This window comes from Phacochoerus africanus, chromosome 4 (assembly GCF_016906955.1).
Source record: "Phacochoerus africanus isolate WHEZ1 chromosome 4, ROS_Pafr_v1, whole genome shotgun sequence".
Lineage (NCBI taxonomy): Eukaryota > Metazoa > Chordata > Mammalia > Artiodactyla > Suidae > Phacochoerus > Phacochoerus africanus.
In genome coordinates, this window is record NC_062547.1 from 7,247,197 (window position 1) to 7,269,378 (window position 22,182).

The 22,182-nt window shown below is 62.6% G+C and overlaps 1 protein-coding gene across 1 annotated transcript; it reads left to right on the plus strand.

The window, feature by feature from the left end:
* The first annotated feature begins 564 nt into the window (after positions 1-564).
* On the plus strand, positions 565-21,559 carry ATG2A (autophagy related 2A). The gene is made up of 41 exons (XM_047775342.1): positions 565-838; positions 2,758-2,920; positions 3,028-3,180; positions 3,285-3,387; positions 3,794-3,929; positions 4,084-4,182; positions 4,473-4,569; positions 4,652-4,816; positions 4,920-5,060; positions 5,171-5,408; positions 5,494-5,638; positions 5,735-5,827; positions 6,257-6,415; positions 6,535-6,778; positions 7,152-7,248; positions 7,377-7,536; positions 8,423-8,565; positions 8,646-8,791; positions 8,881-9,041; positions 9,615-9,765; positions 9,888-10,081; positions 10,189-10,269; positions 10,714-10,820; positions 10,910-11,002; positions 12,842-12,912; positions 13,116-13,192; positions 13,818-13,988; positions 14,130-14,256; positions 14,343-14,557; positions 15,328-15,536; positions 15,963-16,098; positions 17,746-17,946; positions 18,137-18,238; positions 18,321-18,405; positions 18,502-18,634; positions 18,720-18,792; positions 18,962-19,044; positions 19,275-19,396; positions 19,543-19,697; positions 20,631-20,783; positions 20,880-21,559. Exons 1-41 carry the CDS (start codon positions 668-670, stop codon positions 21,114-21,116), a joined length of 5,790 nt encoding a protein of 1,929 aa, XP_047631298.1. The 5' UTR covers positions 565-667; the 3' UTR covers positions 21,117-21,559.
* The last annotated feature ends 623 nt before the right edge of the window (positions 21,560-22,182 follow it).

Below are 22,182 nucleotides of genomic sequence, written 5' to 3' on the forward strand. Positions count from 1 at the left end.
AGGAGTGGAAGACAAGACGTCCTTCATGATGCTTTCTGTTTAAATCAGTTTTTCTTTTCTGTAAAATAGTGACAATGATCTCTATCTTAGAAGATCGTTGTGAAGGTTGAATGAGATAAAGGAAGGTAAGGCGTTTTATAAAATGCAAGTGTTTATTCACTTAATCTTTCTAAAGATGCGAGCTGGGGCTCTCGCACTGACTATTCTTCTGGAAAGCGCACAGCGAAGTTGGATGGGATACTGTCCCTTTAAATCCTTCCCAACTACCTCAAGTACTAGTTGGACGAGTCGGCACATGCGCATTCCTTTGCGGGGCTGGTACCTCAAGCCACAACACCCTTCCCAGAGCCCTTAGGAGAGAGGTTAAAGGTCCTCCCACACAGAATTTATACGCAAGCGTAAATCAAGACTGGGAGCCCTATAGCGTACCGCGAGCCCAGTCTCTTTTTCGCGCCTCAAGGCTCCGCCCCCGCGGCCAATCAGGAGGACTCGCCCTTCCCAGTGGCCAATGGCAGTGAGCTTGGGGGGCGTGGTCGGGCGTCCGGGGGTGCGGCCTGGCGCTAAGAGAAGCGGCGGGGTGAGCCGGGGGCTCTAGTGAACAGCGCAACCGGACGGGGAACGCTGGCGGGCGGCAAGCGGAGGTGGCCCGGGCCCGGCGCTCTCCGAGATGTCACGATGGCTGTGGCCATGGTCAAACTGTGTGAAAGAGCGGGTCTGCCGCTACTTACTGCACCACTACTTGGGTCACTTCTTCCAGGAGCACCTCAGCCTGGACCAGCTCAGCCTCGATCTGTACAAGGGCAGCGTTGCCCTGAGGGATATACATCTGGAGATCTGGGTGAGGATTCAGGCCGGAGCCCTGGAAGGGTCCGAACGGGGCGGAGGGGGCGCAGCGACCTGAGGCTCCTTGTGAAAGAATCGGACTAGGGGACCAGGCACCGGGGTGGAGAGGCCTTGGGCGTCCAGCCCCTTCCAGGGGTCACAGGGACCCCAGCTGATCGCCTCTAGAGCCAGAAGCTGTACGGGAAGGGGGTCCCTGCCTCTGCTTCACAGGAGGGGAAACTGAGGCTGAGGATTGGGATGTCACTCATCTGGAGATAAGTGACAGAATAAGCACATCATGTTTGAGGCCCGAGTTGAGCACTTGGTGCCAATGGGGCTTAGGAAAGGGAGGGGAGGGATCAGAGGAACCAGGGGGCCTCTGTTGGGACCAGGCCAGGGAAGTGACAGAGTTGGGGCATATCGCTGGTTAGGGGAGTCTGGCAGAGGTCCAGGACCCTGCTGAGGGCACCTGTGGGAAAGGTGCCCTGACCTCAACCCCACGACCCTGGGCCCAGTGGTTGGGGTTCACCGCGGGATATGTATGTCAACAACCGCGTCAGCACCAGTGTTGATCAACACTTTGTGTGGCTGCCTCGCTGCCTACTTCCTGCTTTGGAGAGAGTGGGATGGACCAAGTTGGTGTTTGGGGAGGGGCTTAGGCATCCGGCATCCCCACCTAGAGGAAAGCCCTCGGAGAAAGGTGGAGAGGCCTGGCCTCAGGCAGAGAAGAGTGACGTTGGGGAAGCAGAGAGGAGTAAAGTCTGGGTCAGGCCTGAGCCTGGGGGCTGTGACTCACCGTTCAGCTGACCTGGGAAGTTGCAAAGGAGCCACTGCTTAGAGGCACCAGACCGGGTCTGGCACTGGGTCAGCCCCCCAGTCCAAAGTAACAGGGGTGGGCATGGAATCAGGGGCTTCTCAGTCTTCTGGGGGAGCAGACAGGGTGCTCAGCCTTAATACAGTCTGGGCAGGAGAAGCCGGCCTTCCTGAGCGGAGACTCCTGAGTCCGGAGTTGGTGGCACTTCTTGCCTGTGAATCCCAGTGCAGGTGACCTTTTCTGACCTCTGACCTCAGCCTCTTTCTATGTTCCCACCCACCCTGCCCTCTGGTTAGGGATTTAATTGGCTCCTAGCTAGGCTGCTTTTCTCTTGGCCTCCAGGGAGGGCTTGGGCCGAAGTGGATTGGTGCTTTCCCAGTATGCCAGCCCTTCCTCCCAGCTGCCTGGCCTGCAGTTCCCCAGAGTGCCTGGGACCCCAGGAGAGGATGAGGAATGAGGCATGGGTCTCAGTCCCTGTCCCCATAGTATACAGGGTGACGAGCCTAGTCCCAGAAGTGTTCCATCTGTGGCTCTCTGAGTGAGGAATTTGGACTTGATCTCTTTGGGTCTCCTGGTTCTGTCATGTATCTAATTCATGGGTCCAGCAAGTGTTTACTGAGGCCCTCTCTGGGGGGCACCACACAGAGTGCCTGGAGTCACTCCGAGAAGGCAGGTGGGCTCCTGCCTGCGGGGAGCTCCCAGACTGGTGGGGGTACATCTCCCCTATCAGAAACCAGAGCTGTGCCTCAGAGAGAGGGACCGTGACATCATGTGTCTCTGGAGCTAGGGGCCCGCTCCCACTCAGGTCACACCCCTGCCTGCCTCTCCTGGACTCTCTCCTAAACTCCATCTCACCCGGGTGCGCGGGGGTGCTGCCACTCTCAGCAAGGCCTTTGCACGTGCTGTCCCCGTGCGGGGCTCCTTCTTCGTCCCTCAGCTCTTCCCTCTTCTGGTTGGAGAGACTGCGCACCATGTGTAGGGAACAATGGTGCAAAGACTGTACCTTGTACTAGGTAGCAAGGGCGTCCTCCAAGCAGGACCAGCCAGACAGAGAGCAGCGCCAGGGAGCCAGCTGGCTCTGGGGCTCCCCTGAGCTGGCTTTGTCTCCTGCCTGCTCCCAGTCGGTGAATGAGGTGCTGGAGTCAATGGAGTCACCGCTGGAGCTGGTGGAAGGCTTCGTGGGCTCTATCGAGGTGGCTGTGCCCTGGGCCGCGCTGCTCACTGACCACTGCACTGTGCACGTGTCAGGGCTCCAGCTCACCTTACAGCCCCGCCAGGGCCCAGGTGAGGGCAGGGCGAAGCTGGGGCAGGGGGTGGGGGTGAGGGTCGGGGAGCAGGCCACCCAGGAGTGGCCTGGGCCTGCCCGCCCTGAGACCCTCTTCTGCCTGCAGGGCCGGGGGCTGCCGACTCACAGAGCTGGGCCTCGTGCATGACCACAAGCATGCAGCTGGCTCAGGAGTGCCTGCGGGACGGGCCGCCCGAACCCTCTGAGCCACCACAGCCCCTGGAAGGACTGGAGATGTTCGCCCAGACCATTGAGACAGGTGAGCAGGCCCCTCCACGGCCCATAGGGCAGGGGCCTCGGGCAGGGAAACTCTGTCTGCCCCTTGCTGCTCTGCCCAACCTGAGACCCCTTCCCACCCCTCAGTACTGCGAAGGATCAAGGTGACCTTCTTAGATACTGTCGTGAGGGTGGAGCACTCGCCCAGTGACGGGGAGCGTGGCGTGGCCGTGGAAATCCATGTGCAAAGGTAGGGGCCCGGCCAAGCAGGCCAGGCTGGTGTGAGGGAGAGCGGGGTGAGTGGCTGCTGAATGGCTCTGCCCCTGACCCCACTCCCAGCCCGGGCCCCTGGCAAGTTTCGGAGCAAGTCCAGGTGGGCCTGGGCTGCGGCTTGACCGGAGCTGTGTTGTGAGCCTGGGGTGGGTGTCCAGGGGCCAGGTGGTGCAGGCCCAGGGTGGCCGGGGCCCTGAGGATCAGGTGACATGCTGAGGGTCTGTGGAGCAAGCACTGGCCATGGAGGCCCAAGAGGGCCTGGCTCTGATGGGGCAGCTCCGCAGGCCAGACTTTGCCAACCCCAGGCCCCTGGGGCAGACACTGAGGGCAGCGGGGCACCAGCCCAGGGAGGCCTGGGCAAGAGCTGGCCCTCCACTCCCCAGACTGGAGTACTGCGATGAGGCCGTGCGAGACCCAAGCCAGGCACCCCCCGTGGATGTGCACCAGCCCCCCGCCTTCCTCCACAAGCTGCTGCAGCTGGCGGGGGTTCGCCTGCACTTCGAGGAGCTCCCCCCGCAGGTGGGCCGGCCCTGGTCCTCACTGTCGCTTTCTCCCTCTAACCCCTGTCCTCTCTGGCCCTTGACCCTGCCCTGCTCCACCTCCATCCCTCTGACCGTTTTGTCACGACTGGCTCTTTTTGTCCCCTGCCCTCCTGTGTCCTCTTGCCTCCCAGGAAGGACCTGCACAGCCTCCTTTGCAGATAGGCAGCTGCTCAGGGTGCCTGGAGCTCACGGTGAAACTGAAGCAGAATGAGGCCTTCCCAGGCCCCAAGGTGGGTCCTCAGACCCCTGGGGGGGAGGAGGGAGGGTGCCCCATCTCAGAGCCTTCCTCAGCAATGCTGATCTTCCCTGGCACAGAGCGGGGTCACTGAGTGGGGCAGATCACTGCCTTCTGACAACTGGAGAAACCCAGGCTCAGAGGGGTCGGGTTGTAGCCAGGGTCACACAGCCGGTTGGTGACGGAGCTTAGCCTGGCAGCGAGCATTGTACCTTGTCAGGGTGAGGGCAGGTGGGTGGCGGCAGTGGCTGGTGTGGGCTCCACGGTTGCTTCCTCCACCCCCAGCTGGAGGTGTCTGGACAGCTGGGCTCCCTGCACCTGCTCCTGACCCCACAGCAGCTCCAGCAGCTCCAGGAACTGCTTGGCGCCGTGAGCCTTGCAGGTGAGGCCTCTGGGCGGGCCAGGGGGACAAGGTGGCTGCGAGGGGGCCATCCAGACTAGACTGACACAAGTGTCCTTTGTAGACCCCGAGGGCCTGGCTGACAAGCTGAATAAGAGCCGCCCACTAGGTGCTGAAGACCTGTGGCTGATCGAGCAGGATCTGAACCAGCAGCTGCAGGCAGGGACTGTAGCTGAGCCCCTCAGCCCAGACCCTTTCTCGCACCCCCTCGTCAACCTGGAGAGCACTGGTGGGTGTGGAGCCAGACCTGGCTGTTGGCGGGGTGTCTGCAGTGGCTGCAGGAGTCAGGGGGACAAGCCTGGCTGGCTCTGACCCCCTTCTCTGGCCCACAGACCTCTTCTTCTCCATGACGGGCCTCACAAGCAGTGTGGCCTCGGCCCTGTCCGAGCTCTCCCTTTCCGACGTGGACCTGGGCTCCTCTGTGCACAGCACCCCTGCGTCTCGCCGGCCCTCTGCCCAGGCCCCCCCAACCGGTGAGTCCTCCAGGGGCAGGACGGGCTGGAGGAAGGCCCGGCGCCAGTCCTTGTGGCTTGGGATGCCCGGGAGCTCTGGGGAGCCTGCCCTGAAGCCTTTGTCCACTCAGGTAAGACGGCCCCTGCGCCCACCTCGAACACCCTGCGCCCCGACTCGCTGCTGAAGATGACTTTGGGGGGCGTGACCCTGACCTTACTTCAGACGTGCGCCCCATCTTCCGGACTAGCTGACCTCACCACCCACTTTTTTGCTGAGTTTGATGCCTCCAAGGATGGGTCCTTTGGCTCCCATGACTTCTCCCATCTCCGACCGCGCTTCCAGAGGGCCTGTCCCTGTAGCCATGTCCGGTACAAGCCCATGGTGGGGCCTGAGCTGGAGGGGACTCCTTGGGCCCCCCTGGCCCCCTTCCAATGCCCAGCTTCCTCCCCGTAGGCTAACAGGTGCCGCTGTACAGCTGTCCTGGGAGCTCCGGACCAGCAGGGGCCGGCGGGTGACCAGCACGGAGGTGCACTTCGGGCAGCTGGAGGTGCTGGAGTGTCTGTGGCCCCGGGACACTTCAGAGCCCGAGTACGCAGAGGTGAGGGCTGAGTGCCAGGACAAGCGAGGCAGGGCCTGGAGGCGAGGGCGGGCATGCGGGGCTCGGCCCTCCCTTCATCTCCCATGTCCCTCCCAGATCCTGAGCTTCCCCAGCAGCCTGGGCTCCCAGGCCTCCACTCAGCCCTGCGCGCATCTGCGCCACACACAGACCCTGCGCCGGGTGTCCAAGGTAACTGCCCCCCCCACCCCGGCCCTTGCCTCTTTCCCATGGGGTGTGCCCCCCAGCGGCCCCCTCTGGGGCCTCCCTGTTCCCACCCTCCATCCTCCTCACCTCTGCTCAAACCAGGACCCTCAAACACACCTGGGCCACCCCTATACCATTCTCTTAGCCCTGTTTCCCCCCTCCGGGCTCATTTTGGCAATTCTCTGCCAACCTCCCTGCCTGGGAGTGGTAAGTGTCGGGTAGCTTTCATTAAACAAGCCTGGTCACCTGCCTCAAGCAGGCTGGTGAAGGTGCCCCCATCCGTGCCCTCCTGGCTCTTCTCCCCACAACTCGGGAGGCCTCTGTGTTCTTTCTGTTTTCGCTCAAGGGGAGTCCTGCCCACCCCGCCCTCACCCACCCCCCAGCCCCTGCTGACCTGAGCACCCTCACCCTCAGAGCCGGCCCCGGCGCCCAGCTGCCTGCCATTATCACTCAGAACTGGCCCTGGACCTGGCTGACTTCCAGGCAGATGTGGAGCTGGGGGCCCTGGACCGCCTCGCTGCCCTGCTGCGTCTGGCCACCACACCCCCTCCCAAGCCGCCTGCGGGCCTGCTGGTGAGATGCCCAGCTGGGGTGGAGAGCAGGGCGTGGGCCCTCTGGCCCTTGACCACAGTGGGGGTGGGGGGTGGGGGTGCGGGGTGCTGGCAGCAGCTCTGACACCCCCCCACCCGCAGGCAGAGCCCCCGCCAGCTGCTGAGCAGCAGACTGTGGTGTGCCTATTGGCACCGCGGGCCACACTGCAGCTGCACTTCCCCATTGCTGACCTGCGGCCTGAGCGGGACCCCTGGGCGGGCCGGGCCGTGCGGACCGAGCTGCTGCGGCTGGAGCTGATTGAGCCCCAGTTCCGGTCAGAGCTGAGCAGTGGGCCTGGTCCCCCAGCCCCCACCCGCCTGGAACTGACCTGCTCCGACCTACATGGTAAGAACCGCCCAGGGGGCGACCCCTTGGGCAGGGGGCTCAGGCCTCTAGGAGTGGTGGGTGGCCTTTGGGTTAGGAAGGGGCTGGATCCTGGTGGGGGCAGGCCCCGGCCCAGGCCTCATCAGCTCTGTGAGGTAGCAGTGTTGCCCCTCCCCGGGCTCTGCCAGGCAATGGGCAGTGTAGACTGTTTCTCCCTGGGCCGCCCAGGTGTGTGTTGGGGGGGGTCACAGGTCTGTAACCAATAAAACACAGCTGTCATGGGGAGGGGGGTGCCCGGCTCACCTCTTGAGGGCCCCACTGACCCACCTAGTGTGGGGAAAAAAATGGGGACAGGTGGCGGTAATGACCCCCTGCCCCTCCCCCTCCCCTCCAGTCACCTACGAAGATGGTGAGAAGCCACCTGTCCCCTGCCTGCGGGTCTCCAAAGCCCTGGATCCCAAGAGCCCTGGGCACAAGTACTTCTTGCCCCAGTAAGTTGGGGCTCTGGAAGGAGCAGACAGGAGAGGGGAGCTCTGCTATTACTGAGGGTGGTGGGAGGCCACTGGGGACCAGGGGCTAGGGGACCCTGCAGGCCAGTGACAGGCCTGTGCCCTGCCAGGGTAGTGGTGACCCTGAACCCCCAGATCAGCAGTGCACAGTGGGAAACGGCCCCGCAAAAGGGAGAAGAGCTGGAGCTGTCGGCCGAGACTCTGTGCGAGCTTCGGGAGCCCGAGCCCTCACCCTTCTCCTCCAAAAGGACCATGTATGAGACGGAAGAGGTGAGGCCTGGGACCTTCTGAGTCTAATGGGAGCCACTTGGTGGCTGTGGGCCAGTGGGACAGGATCCCCTGGAGCACCAGACACTGTGACCCCTGCGCCAATGAGACTTTCCCTTCTCCCATCGTCTGGTCAGTGGGGAGGCAGGAACTCCGCAGCTCCTGGGGCCCCAGAGGGGGGGCGGTGGTGAGGGCAGGGCCAGGGGGCGTGGGTCCTCGAGGGGGAGATCCCGACCCTTTCCCATCAACCACTTTTCAGCAGTGGCATTTGGGTCCCAGAATCCTCTTCTCTGAAGGTGATGAGGGTTGAGGGAGAGGCAATCAAGGGCCCGGCCTCTGAGCCAAACAGCCTGGGTTTGAGTCCACTGAGTGATGGTGTCATCTCGGGGAGTTACCTGCGGATGCGCTTCCCCATCTGGAAAGCAGGGATAATGACCCGAATAAAGGAGCCGACGTGAATGAGCGCGTCACTGTCCTCCATCCCGTTAGTGGAGGGTCTGTGTGAACGAATGAATGAATGAACGAATGACAGGTCGGGCAGCAGATCTGGATCAGATTCTTTGTCTTTTTTTTTGCCTTTTCTAGGGCCTCACCTGCGGCCTATGGAGGTTCCCAGGCTAGGGGTCTAATCAGAGCTGTAGCTACCGGCGTAAGCCCCAGCCACAGCAACGTGGGATCCGAGCCACATCTGCGACCTACACCACAGCTCAGGGCAACGCCGGATCCTTCACCCACTGAGCAAGGCCAGGGATCGAACCCGCAACCTCATGGTTCCTAGTCGGATTCGTTAACCACTGTGCCACAATGGGAACTCCAATCTGGATCAGATTCTGAAGCCAGCAGCAGGCCCTGACGTTTCTCCTCTCCCCGTCCCCGCTCCCCCGTCCAGATGGTGATTCCTGGAGACCCTGAGGAGATGAAGGCCTTTCAGAACCGAGCCCTGGCACTGTCCCGCTGCAGCCTGGAAGTGGTGCTGCCCAGCACCCATGTCTTCCTGCCCAGCAAGGAGGTCTACGAGAGCCTCTACAACAGGTGGCGACGTGGGCGGGGCAAGGGGTGGCAAGGGGCCGGGCCGGGCCTCCCTCACCGCCGGGATCCAACCACCTTCTCAGGATCAACAATGACCTGCTCATGTGGGAGCCTGCGGACCTGCTTCCTGCCCCTGCTCCCTCCCCCGCCATCCACCCTCCTGGCCTCCCGGGCGCCTCGGGCTTCTGGCACGACAACTTCAAGATGTGCAAGTCTGCCTTCAAGCTGGGTAGGAGGGGCGTCCTGCTGGGGCCCTGGGACCAGGGCAGCCCGCCCCCCGAGGGCTCCTTCCCACTGGGCTCCTTGATCTCACCCCAGACTCGGACTCGGATGATGAGGACACGCAGCACTTCTCAGCAGGGACATCGGGTGCCCCCCCGCCCCTGGCCCCCGAGTCCCTGGGCCGTCACTCCCAGAGCACCTTCTCCGCCCTGGTGACGGTGTTCAAGGGTCGGATCACAGCCCACTGCGAGACCAAGGTGAGGGCAGCCGGAGGAGGTGAGCCCTTGACCCCAGAGCCCCCACTGGCACGAGAGCCAGGCCAGTGTGAGCAGCTCCAAGCTGGGAATGTGGGAAACAGGCCCCACCGGGGGCTGAGTGTGGCCTGTCTAACCAGCAGCACCCACCCACCCCCACGGGCCCACCCATCCCATCACGCCCTGCCAGCCACTTATTAGTACCTGCTGTGTGCAAGCCACAGTGCTGGGGTCCAGCTGGGCACCCTCTGATGCTGGGTAGCGTATAGGGTGGGGACGCTGACACTGCCCCTCTGATGCAAAATAGAAAGTGCTGGAGCTCCCCGGTGGCTTAGCGTTTAAGGATCTAGCGTTGTCACTGCTGTGCTGCAGGTTCAATCCCCAGCCTGGGAACTGCATGCCGCAAGTGGGGCCAAAAAAGGGAGAGAGAAAGTGCTGGTCCAAACTTGTAGCAGTCTGGGTGGAGGCTGGAGCTGGTTCTCATCAGGCCAGGGCTCCAGGAGGCCTCCTCACCCCTGACGGTGTGGGGGCGGCTGAGTGTAGCCGGTGAGGCCCAGCCACGTGCTCCATCTGCAGGATGAGTGTGGGAGGCGGCTGGAGGCCACACACGGGGAACTGGTGCTGGACATGGAACACAGCACGGTCTTCAGTGTCTCCCAGTACCGAGGCCAGCCAGGACTCGGCTACTTCTGCCTGGAAGCCGAAAAGGCAACCCTCTACCACCGAGGTGTGAGGGCTGGGGGCCAGTCGCCATGGGGTCTCTGGGGCCTGTGGACAGGAGGGACGTATGCCCTGGGCGGCGTGGGTGGTCAGCCCGCTTGGCAGGGGGCTCACCAGATGCCTCCCCAGCGGCCGTGGAGGACTACCTGCTGCCCAGCCGCCTGGAGCCACCCACCTTCGCTCCTCCGGCCCAGCTGGCCCGAACCATCTACCCGTCGGAGGAAGGGGTGACTGAGCAAGGAGCCTCAGGCCGCAAGGGCCGGGGCCCCCACATGCTGTCCACGGCGGTGCGCATCCAGCTGGACCCGCACAAGAACATTAAGGTACAGCCGCATCTGCTTCTGGCCCACCTGTTTGGCGAGGGCTGCCGCCTCCCTGGTGCGTGGAGGGCTGGGCTGCTGCCTTGCCGACTGTGCCCTCTTGCCCCCAGGAGTTCCTGGTGACACTCCGGCTACACAGAGCCACCCTGCGTCACTTCATGGCCCTGCCAGAACAGAGCTGGCACTCCCAGGTGAGCAAGGGGGGGTGTGGGCAACAGGTCTCTTAGGCTTGGCTTCTTTTTTTTTTTTTTTGCTTCTTAGGTCCACACCCTTGGCGTATGGAGGTTCCCAGGCTAGGGGTCTAATCAGAGCTACAGCCGCCGGCCTACGCCACAGCCACAGCAACACCAGATCTGAGCCACGTCTGCCACCTATGCCACTGTTCATGGTAACGCCGGATCCTTAACCTGCTGAGCGAGGCCAGAGATCGAACCTGCAACCTCATGGTTCCTAGTTGATTCGTTTCCGCTGCGCCTCGACGGGAACTCCTCTAGGCTTGGCTTCGGAGCAGAGCCCCCCAGGCGAAGGGTGTGATGGACAGCTGGGTGGCAGCAAGTGGGTGGCTGCGCTGGGGTGGGGAGGTTAGAGCAAGGACACCCCTCATCCTCCTGTCCCTCTCACCTGGGCCCCCAAAGCTGCTGGAGTTCTTGGATGTCCTGGATGACCCAGTGCTGGGCTACCTGCCTCCAACGGTCATCACCGTCCTGCACGTACACCTGTTCTCCTGTGCCGTGGACTACAGGTACCCAGGCACGGGGGCCGGGCACCGGGAGGCTCTGACGTGGAAGGGGCCTGCCCGTGCCCAGCCCAAGCGTGACACACCCCCTCCAGGCCCCTCTACCTCCCTGTACGTGTCCTTGTCACTGCCGAGACCTTCACCCTCTCCAGCAACATCGTCATGGACACCTCCACCTTCCTGCTCAGGTATGCGGCTCCCCCCACCCCCACCCACCCCACCCCCCGAGCTCCCTGTCCATCCCATCCAGAGTCGCCCGGCAGCTGCCACTCCCCCAGGGTCCTGCCCACCTGCTGTATATCCTCAGGCCCCTCTGAGCCTTTCCGTACGTTGCCATGATGCTCCCTGAGGAATCAGATGGGGTTTCACCTCCCTAGAGCCGGTCAGCCTCTGAATCACACATCAGAGCCTTAAAAGCACTTGAGCTCTGTGACCTGGTCGTTTTATTTCTGGAGATCATCTTAAGGATATAAGGAGGAGTTCCCATCATGGCTCAGTGGTTAACGTATCCGACTAGGAACCATGAGGTTGTGGGTTCGATCCCTGGCCTCGGTCAGTGGGTTAAGGATCCGGCGTTGCTCTGAGCTGTGGTGTAGGTCGCAGACGCGGCTTGGATCTGGTGTTGCTGGGGCTCTGGCGTAGGCTGGTGGCTACAGCTCCAATTCCACCCCCAGCCTGGGAACCTCCATATGCTGCGAGTGCAGCCCCCCCCCAAAAAAAGGATATAAGGGTAAGAAAGGTGGAATGTAAGCCTCCGTAGTATAATTTAAAACAGTCAAAATTGGAGTTCTCGTTGCGGCTCAGTGTTGTTAATGGACCCAACTGGTATCTGTGGTGATGGGGGTTTAATCCTGGTCCCACTCAGCGGGTTAAGGATCTGGCATTGCCACGAGCCATGGTGTAGGTTGAGGATGCAGCTTGGATCTGGCATTGCTGTGGCTGTGGTGTAGCCTGGCAGCTGCAGCTCCAATTGGACACCTGGCCTGGGAACCTCCATATGCTGCGGGTGTGGCCCCGGAGAGGAAAAATAAGTAAATAAAATTGTCACAACTTTGTAAACAATTTAAGGGCCCCCAGATTTCCTGTCAGTAAACATGGCCCACCCAGCCATTAAAGTCAGATTGAAGAACATTAAGAAATATGGGGAGGGAGTTCCCATCGTGGCTCAGCGGAAACGAATATGAGTAGCGTCCCTGAGGACACAGGTTCGATCCCTGGCCTCAGTGGGTTAAGGATCCAGTGTTGCCATGAGCTATGGTTGCAGACGTACTTTGGATCCCACATTGCTGTGGCTGTGATGTAGGCTGGCAGCTGAAACTCCAATTTGACTCCTAGCCTGGGAACCTCCAAATGCCGCAGGTGCAGCCCTAAAAAACAAACAAACAAAAAGTACCAAAGGTCACAAGAATTGAAAGAAATGAGTTCCCGTCGTGGCGCAGTTGTTAACGAATCCGACTAGGAACCATGAGGTTGCGGGTTCGGTCCCTGCCCTTGCTCAGTGGGTTAACGATCTGGCATTGCCGTGAGCTGTGGTGTAGGTTGCAGACGCGGCTCAGATCCCGTGTTGCTGTGGCTCTGGCGTAGGCCGGTGGCTACAGCTCCGATTCGACCCCTAGCCTGGGAACCTCCATCTGCCGTGGGTGCGGCCCAAGAAATAGCAACAACAACAACAACAACAAAAAGACAAAAAAAAAAAGAATTGAAAGAAAAAAAAAAAAAAAGAACAGTGCTGGCTATGGGGGGACAGGACATCTCCCGGGGCCGCTCTGAGGCCCAGATGAAGTGGAGGAGCTGGAATTATTTAGCAAAAGCTAAGTGCTGCCTCCTTTAAGAGAGGCGTGGTTTCCCGAGTGCCTGCTGCCAGTCACCACACAGTACAGACAAGACACCAAGGCCAGAGAAGGCCTGGTGCCAGTTTCCTGTGGGAGCCCCCTCTGCCCACCTCTGGGAGCCCCACCCCCAGCAGCCCCTAAGGAGCTGCCACCTGCAGCAGCTCCCGGGCCCTTCTCAGCCCTTCTCCCCACCAGGTTCATCCTTGACGACTCCGCCTTGTACCTGTCTGACAAGTGTGAGCTGGAGGCCCCGGATCTGCGCCGAGGTGGGCAGGGCCCGGGGCTGGACTCCCTCCCCTCTGAGGGACAGTGTCCCCTGGTCCCCAGAGCAGCCACAGTCCTCGCCCGGCTGCTGGCCAGGGTCTCAGCGCCCATACCTGTGTGCACACACCCAGATAAACCCAGATTCTCCCCCTGGGGCAGGGGCCGGGGAGGGTGAGGCAGCAGGGGCTTCTGCCTTCTGCCTCAGATTACGTCTGTGTCCTGGATGTGGACCTTCTGGAGCTCGTGATCAAAACTTGGAAGGGGAGTGCTGAGGACAAACTGGTGAGTGTGGCTGTCGCCCCAGGTCCTCCAGGCCGAGCGGGTCCGGGGGCAAGGGAGCCTTCAGGGGTCACTCTTTCCCCACACACCCTCTCTTAGCTTCTGCCCCCTCGGCCTAGGCTCAGGTCACAGTCACTGACGGCCCTGCCCATGCTGGGCTCTGGTCATCAGCCCTCCTGGGAAAGGCCAGGCCCTCTGTGGCCATCCCCCAGCATGAACCCTGCCAGCAGAGGGCAGCTGTAGCCAAGAGAGAGCAGAGCTGGAAGTTCCCTTGTGACACAGGCCACGGCAGCGGTGTGGGTTTGATCCCTGGCCTGGGAACTTCCACATGCCGCAGGTATGGCCAGAAAAAAGAAGCAGACAGCCTTTGTGGATGCCCAGTTTCCTCCTCTGTAAAAGGGAAATGCTGGGCCGTGCCTCCCTGGGCTGAGGCGAGGGACTCAGGAGGCTGGGCATGCAAAGCCCTTCACAGGAAGTGCACTGCTGCTTCCTCAGGCGGCCCTGGGCAAAGCCCCTGTTACTCTCTGGGCTCAGTTTGCTCAAGCAGCCAGTGGGCCGTCGGGCTGGGCCACCAGCCCCATCCAGGTATGGCGGGCATAGGGCCTGGGCTGACGCCCGTGCCCTGCAGAGCCAGCCACTGTTCGAGCTGCGCTGCTCCAACAACGTGATGCACCTGCACAGCTGTGCCGACTCCTGCGCCCTGCTGGTCAACCTGCTCCAGTACGTAATGAGCGGGGGCGACCTGCACCCCCCGCCCCGGCCCCCCAGCCCCACGGAGATCGCCGGCCAGAAGGTCCAGGTGAGGCCTGGTGGGACAAGCTCCCAGAGCTCTGCTGGCCCCTCTCCCGCCGTGGCCGCCAGGGACCTGGTGATGGGGGAGCCCTGGGGCCCGCCCCTCCCTCCTGACACTCATCCACCACTCCTTCCCTGCCCTGCTCAGCTCTCCGAGAGCCCTGCCTCCCTGCCCTCCTGCCCCCCAGTGGAGGCAGCCCTCATCAACCAGCGGGACCTGGCTGACGCCCTCCTGGACACCGAGCGCAGCCTGCGGGAGCTGGCCCAGGCTTCAGGTGGTGTAGGGTGCCGTGGGGCCGGCGGACAGTCAGGCACCCCCACTGGGCATCCCCCAGACCAGCCTCTGTTTCTCCCCGCACAGGTAGCACCTTCTTTCAGGCTTCGCCAGTGTCGGTCTACCTGTTCCCAGGTGAACGGAGTGGGGCCCAGCCCCCCTCGGCCCCTGTTGGGGCCCCCACCAGCAGCTTGAGGTCCAGCTCGGAGGCCAAAGAAGATGAAAAAGAAGAGGAGGGGGATGGAGACACTCTGGATAGTGATGAGTTTTGCATCCTTGATGCTCCTGGTCTGGGCATCCTGGTACGTAGTGGGCAGGCCGGCCCGGGGCCAGGGAGGGTGGCCTAGTTCTGGACCCTTCTAGAGCTCCCACTGTGCGAGGGGTAGAAGTGGGGTTGGGTCCATGGGTGAGCCTGGAGGGTCTCCCTGGGGAGGCAGCTCTCACTCTGGCCTTTGAACAGATTTCTAGAGAAAAAGAGAAGGGGCCAGAACATTCAAGAGTAGGGAGGGAGAGGAGTTCCCATAATGGCTTAGTGGTAATGAACCCGACTAGTGTCCATGAGGATGGGGGTTTGATCCCTGGCCTCACTCGGTGGGTTAAGGATCCATCGTTGCGTGAGCTGTGCTGTAGGTTACAGACGCAGCTTTGCTCCCACGTTGCTGTGGCTGTGGCGGAGACCAGCAGCTATAGCTCCGATTCGACCCCTACCTAGCCTGGGAACCTCCATATGCCGCGGGTGCGGCTGTAAAAAGACCAAAGAAAGAAAGGGAGAGAGGGGACAGGGCAGAGGGCAGGAGGGCGAGCAGAACCATTTGGCTGCTAGAGTGTGACCTCATGGCCCCCAAGTGCCAGTGGGAATATCTGAACTCACTGTCACATGCCAGCAAGACCTAGTTCCAGGGAAACACGGCTGGCAGGAACGAGGAGGGGTCACTCAGGACGCTCAGGACAGTGGCCCGTGAGGGCCATCTTTTGTGAAAAGGGGGAGGGAGATGTGAGGCGGGGGGAGAAGCAGGCAGCCTGGACCTGGGAGAGCATCTGTGCCATACGCTCCTTGGCCTTCTCCCTGCAGCCCCCAGATGGGGAGCCCGTGGTGACGCAGCTGCATCCAGGCCCCATCGTTGTGCAGGACGGGCACTTCTCACAGCCGCTGGGCAGCACGGACCTGCTGCGGGCCCCCGCCCACTTCCCGGTGCCCAGCAGTCGTGTGGTGCTGCGGGAGGTGTCCCTCGTCTGGCACCTCTATGGGGGCCGAGACTTTGGGCCCCACCCCGGACACAGGTGAGGAGAGGGTGCAGGTGGCAGCTGCGGCGCCAGGGCACTGGGCTGGGGTCCAGCTCTGACCCTCAGCAGCCGGTGGCCTTGAGCCAGATCCTCACCTTGCTGGCCTCAACTACTTTTCTTTCTTTGCCCCGCCCACCTCCCAGGAGAGGGTCTTCTGCCCCAGACTGAAAGTTGAGCGGGAACAAGGGGGAGCTCCCACTGTGGCACAACGGGATCGGGTTCGCTCCCCAGCCTGGCACAGTGGGTTAAGGATCCGGCATTGGCTGCAGCTGCAGCTTAGGTCGCGACCACGGCTCAGATCTGATCCCTGGCCTGGGAACTCCATATGCCACAGGGTGGCCAAAAATGAAACAAATGAGAAAAAATAGGGAACAGGGGGAAGGGGTTCCCCTGAGTCAGCATGACCCTTGTTCCTCTTCCCAGGGCAAGAGCTGGCCTCGCAGGCCCCAGGGGCTCCCCTTCCCGCTCCTCCGGCCCCAACCGGCCCCAGAACTCCTGGCGTGCGCAGGGGGGCAGTGGGAGGCAGCACCATGTCCTCATGGAGATCCAGCTCAGCAAGGTGAGCGGGGGGCTCAGGGTGCGGAAGGGGTCAGGGACAGGACCCCATCTCTGCCGCTCGGCTAGCCCTTCACTCCGTGGCGTCCTCCCGAGGGCCCCTGGTCATGCACTAAGCCACGTGATCATGAAGCTGCTGCCGTGCTGTTTTAGATGCTGGATGTAGCGCTGAGCTAAGCAGACACAAACCCTGCCTTCCTGTCTCTTGTGGAGGAGGGAGCCCAATAAGACTAGAGATATATAGGAGTTCCCATCATGGCTCAGCGGTTAACGAACCCTACTAGCTTCTGTGAGGATGCTGGTTGGATCCCTGGCCTCAGCTCAGTCGGTTAAGGATCCAGCGTTGCCATGAGCTGTGGTGTAGGCTGCAGACTCAGCTCGGATCCCGAGTTGCTGTGGCTGTGACATAGGCCAGCCAGCTGCAGCTCTGATTCAACCCCTAGCCTGGGAACCTCCATAGGCTGTGGGTGCGGCCCTAAAAAGACATAAGGGAAAAAAAAGACTAGAGGTGAATAGAGTCAAACGTGATGACATGATGCCCAGGGAAAGCGGGCCAGCAGAGGGCACCGGTAGGGCAGGAAAGTCCCCATGTAAATGAGCCATTTGGCACAATGAAGCGAGGAAGTGAGCCCGGAAGAGGTGCGGGGCAGAGGGCGACGGGTGAGGGCTGCAGGCAGGGAGGCCAGCAAGGCTGCAGCTGGGCAGGGAAGAGCGCAGGAGGAGGTGAGGCCAGTGGTGGCCAGGGCTCCACAGAGACTCGATGTGACGCAGCCTAGGAGCTGGTGTCAGCGAGGGGTGACAGGGAGAGGAGGCCAGGGCTGGTGAGGGAGGCTCTGCCCCGTCAAGGGCAGAAAAGAGGCCAGCGTCCTGCACACCAGGAGCAAGGGCAGCAGGCAGGCTTTGGAGGAAGTGAGGCCCTGCCAGGCCATAGGGAAGAGTTTGTAGGGCGGGAGGTGGGCAGGCAAAGGAGAATTCTGGGAGTTCCCACTGTGGTGTCTGCAGCTCCTGGACACAGTGGGTTAAGGACTCAGCATTGCCGCAGCTGCAGCATAGGTTGCAGCTGTAACTCAGATCTGATCCCTGGCCTGGGAACTCCATATGCTGCAGGTCAGCCAAAAAGAAAAAAAAAAAGAAAAAGAAATGGAAGTTCCTTTTTGGCACAGCAGGTAAAGAATCCGGCGATGCCACAGCTGTAGCGCAGGTTCGATCCTTGGCCCAGGAACTTCCATGTGGCATGGGTGTGGCCAAGAAAAAATGAGGTAGCAAAGCTCCCTCCGGATGAGTGACAGCAGCCCCAAGACCAGGTGCAGCATGAAGGTGACAGAAGTACAGAGGGATTAGGGGGCATGTTTTGAGGAAGCAAAACTGACAGACCTGGTGATGGGGGGATTAGAGGGCAAGACCAGAACCAAGGTTTGCACTTGGGGTGATAGGGTACGGGTGCCACTGAAGCTCTGGGAAGGCTGAGAGCAGGGCAGATGGATTGGGGTGGTGTTGTCGGGGGTGGGGGGGTGGTCAGGAGCTCCCTGCATTGGTGTCCAGGGGGCAGCCACAGCGGGGACTGATGTGGGGCTGGAGGCGGGGAGCCTGGGTGAACCCCCTCCCTCTCCAGCCCCGCCTCCCCAGCCTCAGGCCTCCATCCACCCTGCAGGTAAGCTTCCAGCATGAGGCATACCCAGCGGAGCCCGGCCCTGTCGCCCCCGGCAAGGAGCTGGAAGAGCAGCCGCTGTCCCGCCAGGTGTTCGTCGTACAGGAGCTCGAGGTCCGAGACCGGCTGGCCTCCTCCCAGATCAACAAATTCCTGTACCTACACACAAGCGAGCGGATGCCACGGCGCACCCACTCCAACATGGTACAGGCCACCCCCGTGGGCCCCCCCCCAGGCAGGGCACCCCCGCCTGCCTGTGTGCATGTGTGCATACACACACACAGGCACGGACACACCCGCACCCGGGGTGTGTGTGAGCCTGGAGGATGTGGGGGGTGCTCGGGCAGGCTTGGCCGAGGGGACAGCATGGACAGGACTCATCCTCTGCCTTCAGCTCAAGATCAAAGCGCTGCACGTGGCCCCCGTGACCAACCTGGGTGGACCTGAGTGCTGTCTCCGCGTCTCGCTGCTGCCTCTGCGGCTCAACGTGGATCAGGTGAGCGGGCCGATTGAGGGCAGAGCCCGAGGGTATCCCGCCGCCTGGGGGCCTCTGACCTGACGTGCTCCTGCCCCGGCAGGATGCCCTGCTCTTCCTCAGGGACTTCTTCACCAGCCTGGCTGCCAACATCAACCCCATGGTCCCAGCGGAGGCCTCAGCTGAAGGTGAGGGCTGGGCAGGGAGTGGAGGGTCCGGGCTTCCTGCCTCACAGCCAGCCCTGGGCCCAGCCTTGGTCTCTGTGCACCCCATCTCTCCTCCAGCTCACCCCGAGACCCCAGTCGAGCCCAGCGGCGCCCAGGAAGGGCAGCCCGAGGGTATGGAGAGCATCGGCGCCCAGGAGGCCGCAGGCAGTAGACACGGTGCCTCCTCGGAGCAGCAGCCCATCTACTTCAGGTAGGGCTCTGGGCTGGGGGCACCAGGCCAGGCTGCAGGGAGCCAGGCCAGTGACCCAAGGACCCCTTCCCCGCTCCCCACCCAGGGAGTTCCGCTTCACGTCGGAGGTGCCCATCTGGCTGGATTACCACGGCAAGCATGTCACCATGGACCAGGTGGTAGGTGGCGCCGTCAAGCCCCGTTCTGCCCAGGAGCGGCCTGGGCTTTGGGAACCAGGGGCCAGGGCTTGTGTCCAGCCACCATCAGCTGCCGAGTCAGCCTCCAGTGGCACCTGTCGGGGGTCCCTGGGCCCCATCACAGACACTCCAAGCCTTCCTCCCTCCCCAGGGCACTTTCGCAGGGCTCCTCATAGGCCTGGCCCAGCTCAACTGCTCGGAGCTGAAGCTAAAGCGGCTCTGTTGCCGGCACGGGTGAGCCTCCAGGCCTCTCTCCAGGGCCTTTCTCTGTTCCTGACGGTGGCCTAGGCCAAGACGTCACCCCTCTGGGACCTCAGTTTGTCCTCTGTAAAATGGGCACAGTCATTCCTCCACAGGGCTGGGTGGGGGCATGGGGAACGTTGGGGTGCTTTGGGTCCTCCTGGCCCTGTGACCCCCTCGGCGAGGCTCTGCCCCACCCCACCCTCTTCCTCTCCCCTTCCTAGGCTCCTGGGTGTGGACAAGGTGCTGGGCTATGCTCTCAATGAGTGGCTGCAGGACATCCGCAAGAACCAGCTGCCTGGCTTGCTGGGGGGCGTGGGCCCCATGCACTCTGTGGTCCAGCTCTGTGAGTATCTGACTTTGGGGGTGCTTGAAACTGCCATACTCTTGGGCAGCCTAGAAGCTGCTGTTGGGTAATAATAAGTGGAAGAGGTCCCACAGCAGGGTAGGTGGGGGCAGCCTTGGGCATCTCTGACAACCCTGTACCCCTAGTCCAAGGATTCCGGGACCTGCTGTGGCTGCCCATCGAGCAGTATAGGAAGGACGGGCGCCTCATGAGGGGGCTGCAGCGGGGGGCTGCCTCCTTTGGCTCGTCCACAGCCTCAGCCGCCTTAGAACTCAGCAACCGGCTGGTGCAAGCTATCCAGGTAAGTAGGTACCTCGTGTCCGGGCCCTGTGGGGCCGGAGGCTCTGCTCCATGCTGCCCAGTTCCATCCCCACAGCTCTACTGAAGGTGGGCAAGCTGGGTATGTGGTATGTAATGAGCCAGGTCACTGAGAGGCCAGGTGACCAGGGTGCGGCCCACAGCTGGAACCCCCGAGAACCACAGGAGCTCCAGTGTGGGAGGGCGAGTGCCCTGCGGGCTAAAGCCCAGTAGGTCTGTGCTCATGGCCGTGTCTTGAAGGGAAGGGAAGAGGGGCGGCTCTGTTTACCGACAAAGAAACCGAGGCCCCCAGACTGGCCCAGGCGCAAAGCAGGGAATTGTCGGGAGCTGTCGGAGTTGCCCTGAGTCAGGAGTGGAGGGGGCTGGCCCGGCAGGTGTTTAGTCCTGGGGAGGGGGTGTGAGCTTGCAGGTGCACAACGTGGGGGTGGGGGGTGGGGGCCAGGCAAGGTCGCTAGAGAAGCCGGAGGGATAAGCAGGCAGCTGACGCCCCTGGGAACACCAAGCTGGCCTGTGGCACAGCCAGGGGAGGAAATTGGGTGGGAAGGGGTGATGCTGAGGGCAGAGGAGCCGGTGGACAGAAGGGTCACACCTGGAGACGGCTCTGTGATCTGCAGGGGAGGGCGGGACGGGAGCCAGGTCTCTGCCAGGGCTGTCCCCTGGAGCCGGCAAGGAGCAGGATGGGCACTGCGAGCAGCTCAAGCTGCATCTGGGGCACCCAGGTCCCTCAGGAGGCACGCGGCCCCCGACCTGGGTGGGGGGGTGCCTGGGCAGGAGCAGCCGCACAGTGAAGTGTGGCTGTGGGCGGGGAAGGGGCGGGGGGGGGGGGGGGGGGGGGGGCTCGGGGCTGGGGTCGAGGGGCCGTCCCTGGCTGCCCGGGGCCCCCTCTCCTCACCCGGTGGCCCCCGTGCTCCCCCAGGCCACAGCCGAGACGGTGTATGACATCCTGTCCCCGGCGGCGCCCATCTCCCGCTCCCTGCAGGACAAGCGCTCCGTGCGGAGGCTGCGCAAGGGCCAGCAGCCGGCCGACCTGCGGGAGGGCGTGGCCAAGGCCTACGACACGGTTCGCGAGGTGAGGAGGCCCGCCCCGCCTGTCCCGCGTCCTCCCCCTGCCCTCCCCCGACCCCGACCCCGACCCCGACCCCGCGCTGACCTCCGCCCTCCGCAGGGCATCCTGGACACGGCTCAGACCATCTGCGAGGTGGCCTCTCGGGGCCACGAGCAGAAGGGGCTGACAGGCGCGGTGGGGGGCGTGATCCGCCAGCTGCCCCCAACCGTGGTGAAGCCCCTCATCCTGGCCACGGAGGCCACGTCCAACCTGCTCGGAGGGATGCGCAACCAGATCCTCCCCGACGCGCACAAGGACCACACTCTGAAGTGGCGTCTGGACGAGGCCCGGGACTGAGCGCCGGGCAAAGGACCCAAGGGCGCTGCTGCCCACCGCGCCCGGCCAGCCCGGCGGCACCTCAGTTCCCACACCTCCAAGGGCTGAGGCCCATAGCCGGCCGGGGCGGCCTTCAGAGGACGGAGCGGGAAGGACCCTGCCTGGCCCACCCGCTGCCAGTGTCTGTGAGAGTGGAGCCTCCCTGCCTGGGGCCTCGGCCCTGTCTCTGCACTTTTCCTCTGGGGAGAAAGGACACTGCCCCCTGCACCACCTGGGCCCACACTGCTGCCTTGTTCCAGGATGGAGGCTCTTGGACCCTCGGACCCTGACCCATCAGCCAAGTGTCTTCCTGCGTCTTGGGGGGGAGGTTGGGAGACGGACCCCGTGCGGTTCAGTGTATTTTTAAGCTCCTTGCGTGTGTGGGTCAGTGTCTGCATGAAGTGGAATAAACTGTGCCCACCGCCCGCCCCCTCTTCCTCTGTCCCTGCCCTGCCCCGGCCTCAGCCTTGACCTCCACCGCCCCCTGTCCCCACCTCTGCACCCAGCACCTCCCGTGTTGCCACCAGAGGTTGCCACACGCTCTCCCGCCACCCCTGGCCTCTAACCAGCCACCTGGCCACCCCTCTGTTCCTTCCCCTGGCTGCCCTGCTGCGGCACCAGGCTCCTTGCCACTCTCCCAGGGGACAGCCACCCTGGCCCCACTTCTGATGTGACAGGAGCTGAGTGGAGAAGGGAGAAGTGGTCCCAGGAGCCCACCTCACCCAGACCTGGTTTCTTGGCTCTGTCCCTGAAAGGGCCGAGGTGCCCACCCTACCTGAGGCCAGGTGTGGGGGGACGGGTGGGAGGACGCTGGACCAGAGCAAAAGGGTAGGGCTTTGGAGTCCTCGAGGGAGGCTCAGACCCTGACCTTGAGACCTGAGGCCGTGCCATTGGTCTCCGAGCCTCAGATCCTTCCCGGTAACCCCTGCCCGGCTGACCCAGGGACCAGGAGGGTCAGACGAGACCATTCCTAGAGGCTACCTCTGCCATCCTTAGCAGAGGCTTTTCAGATGACTGGAAACTCTGCCCTGGGGTCCCAGCTCCAGGC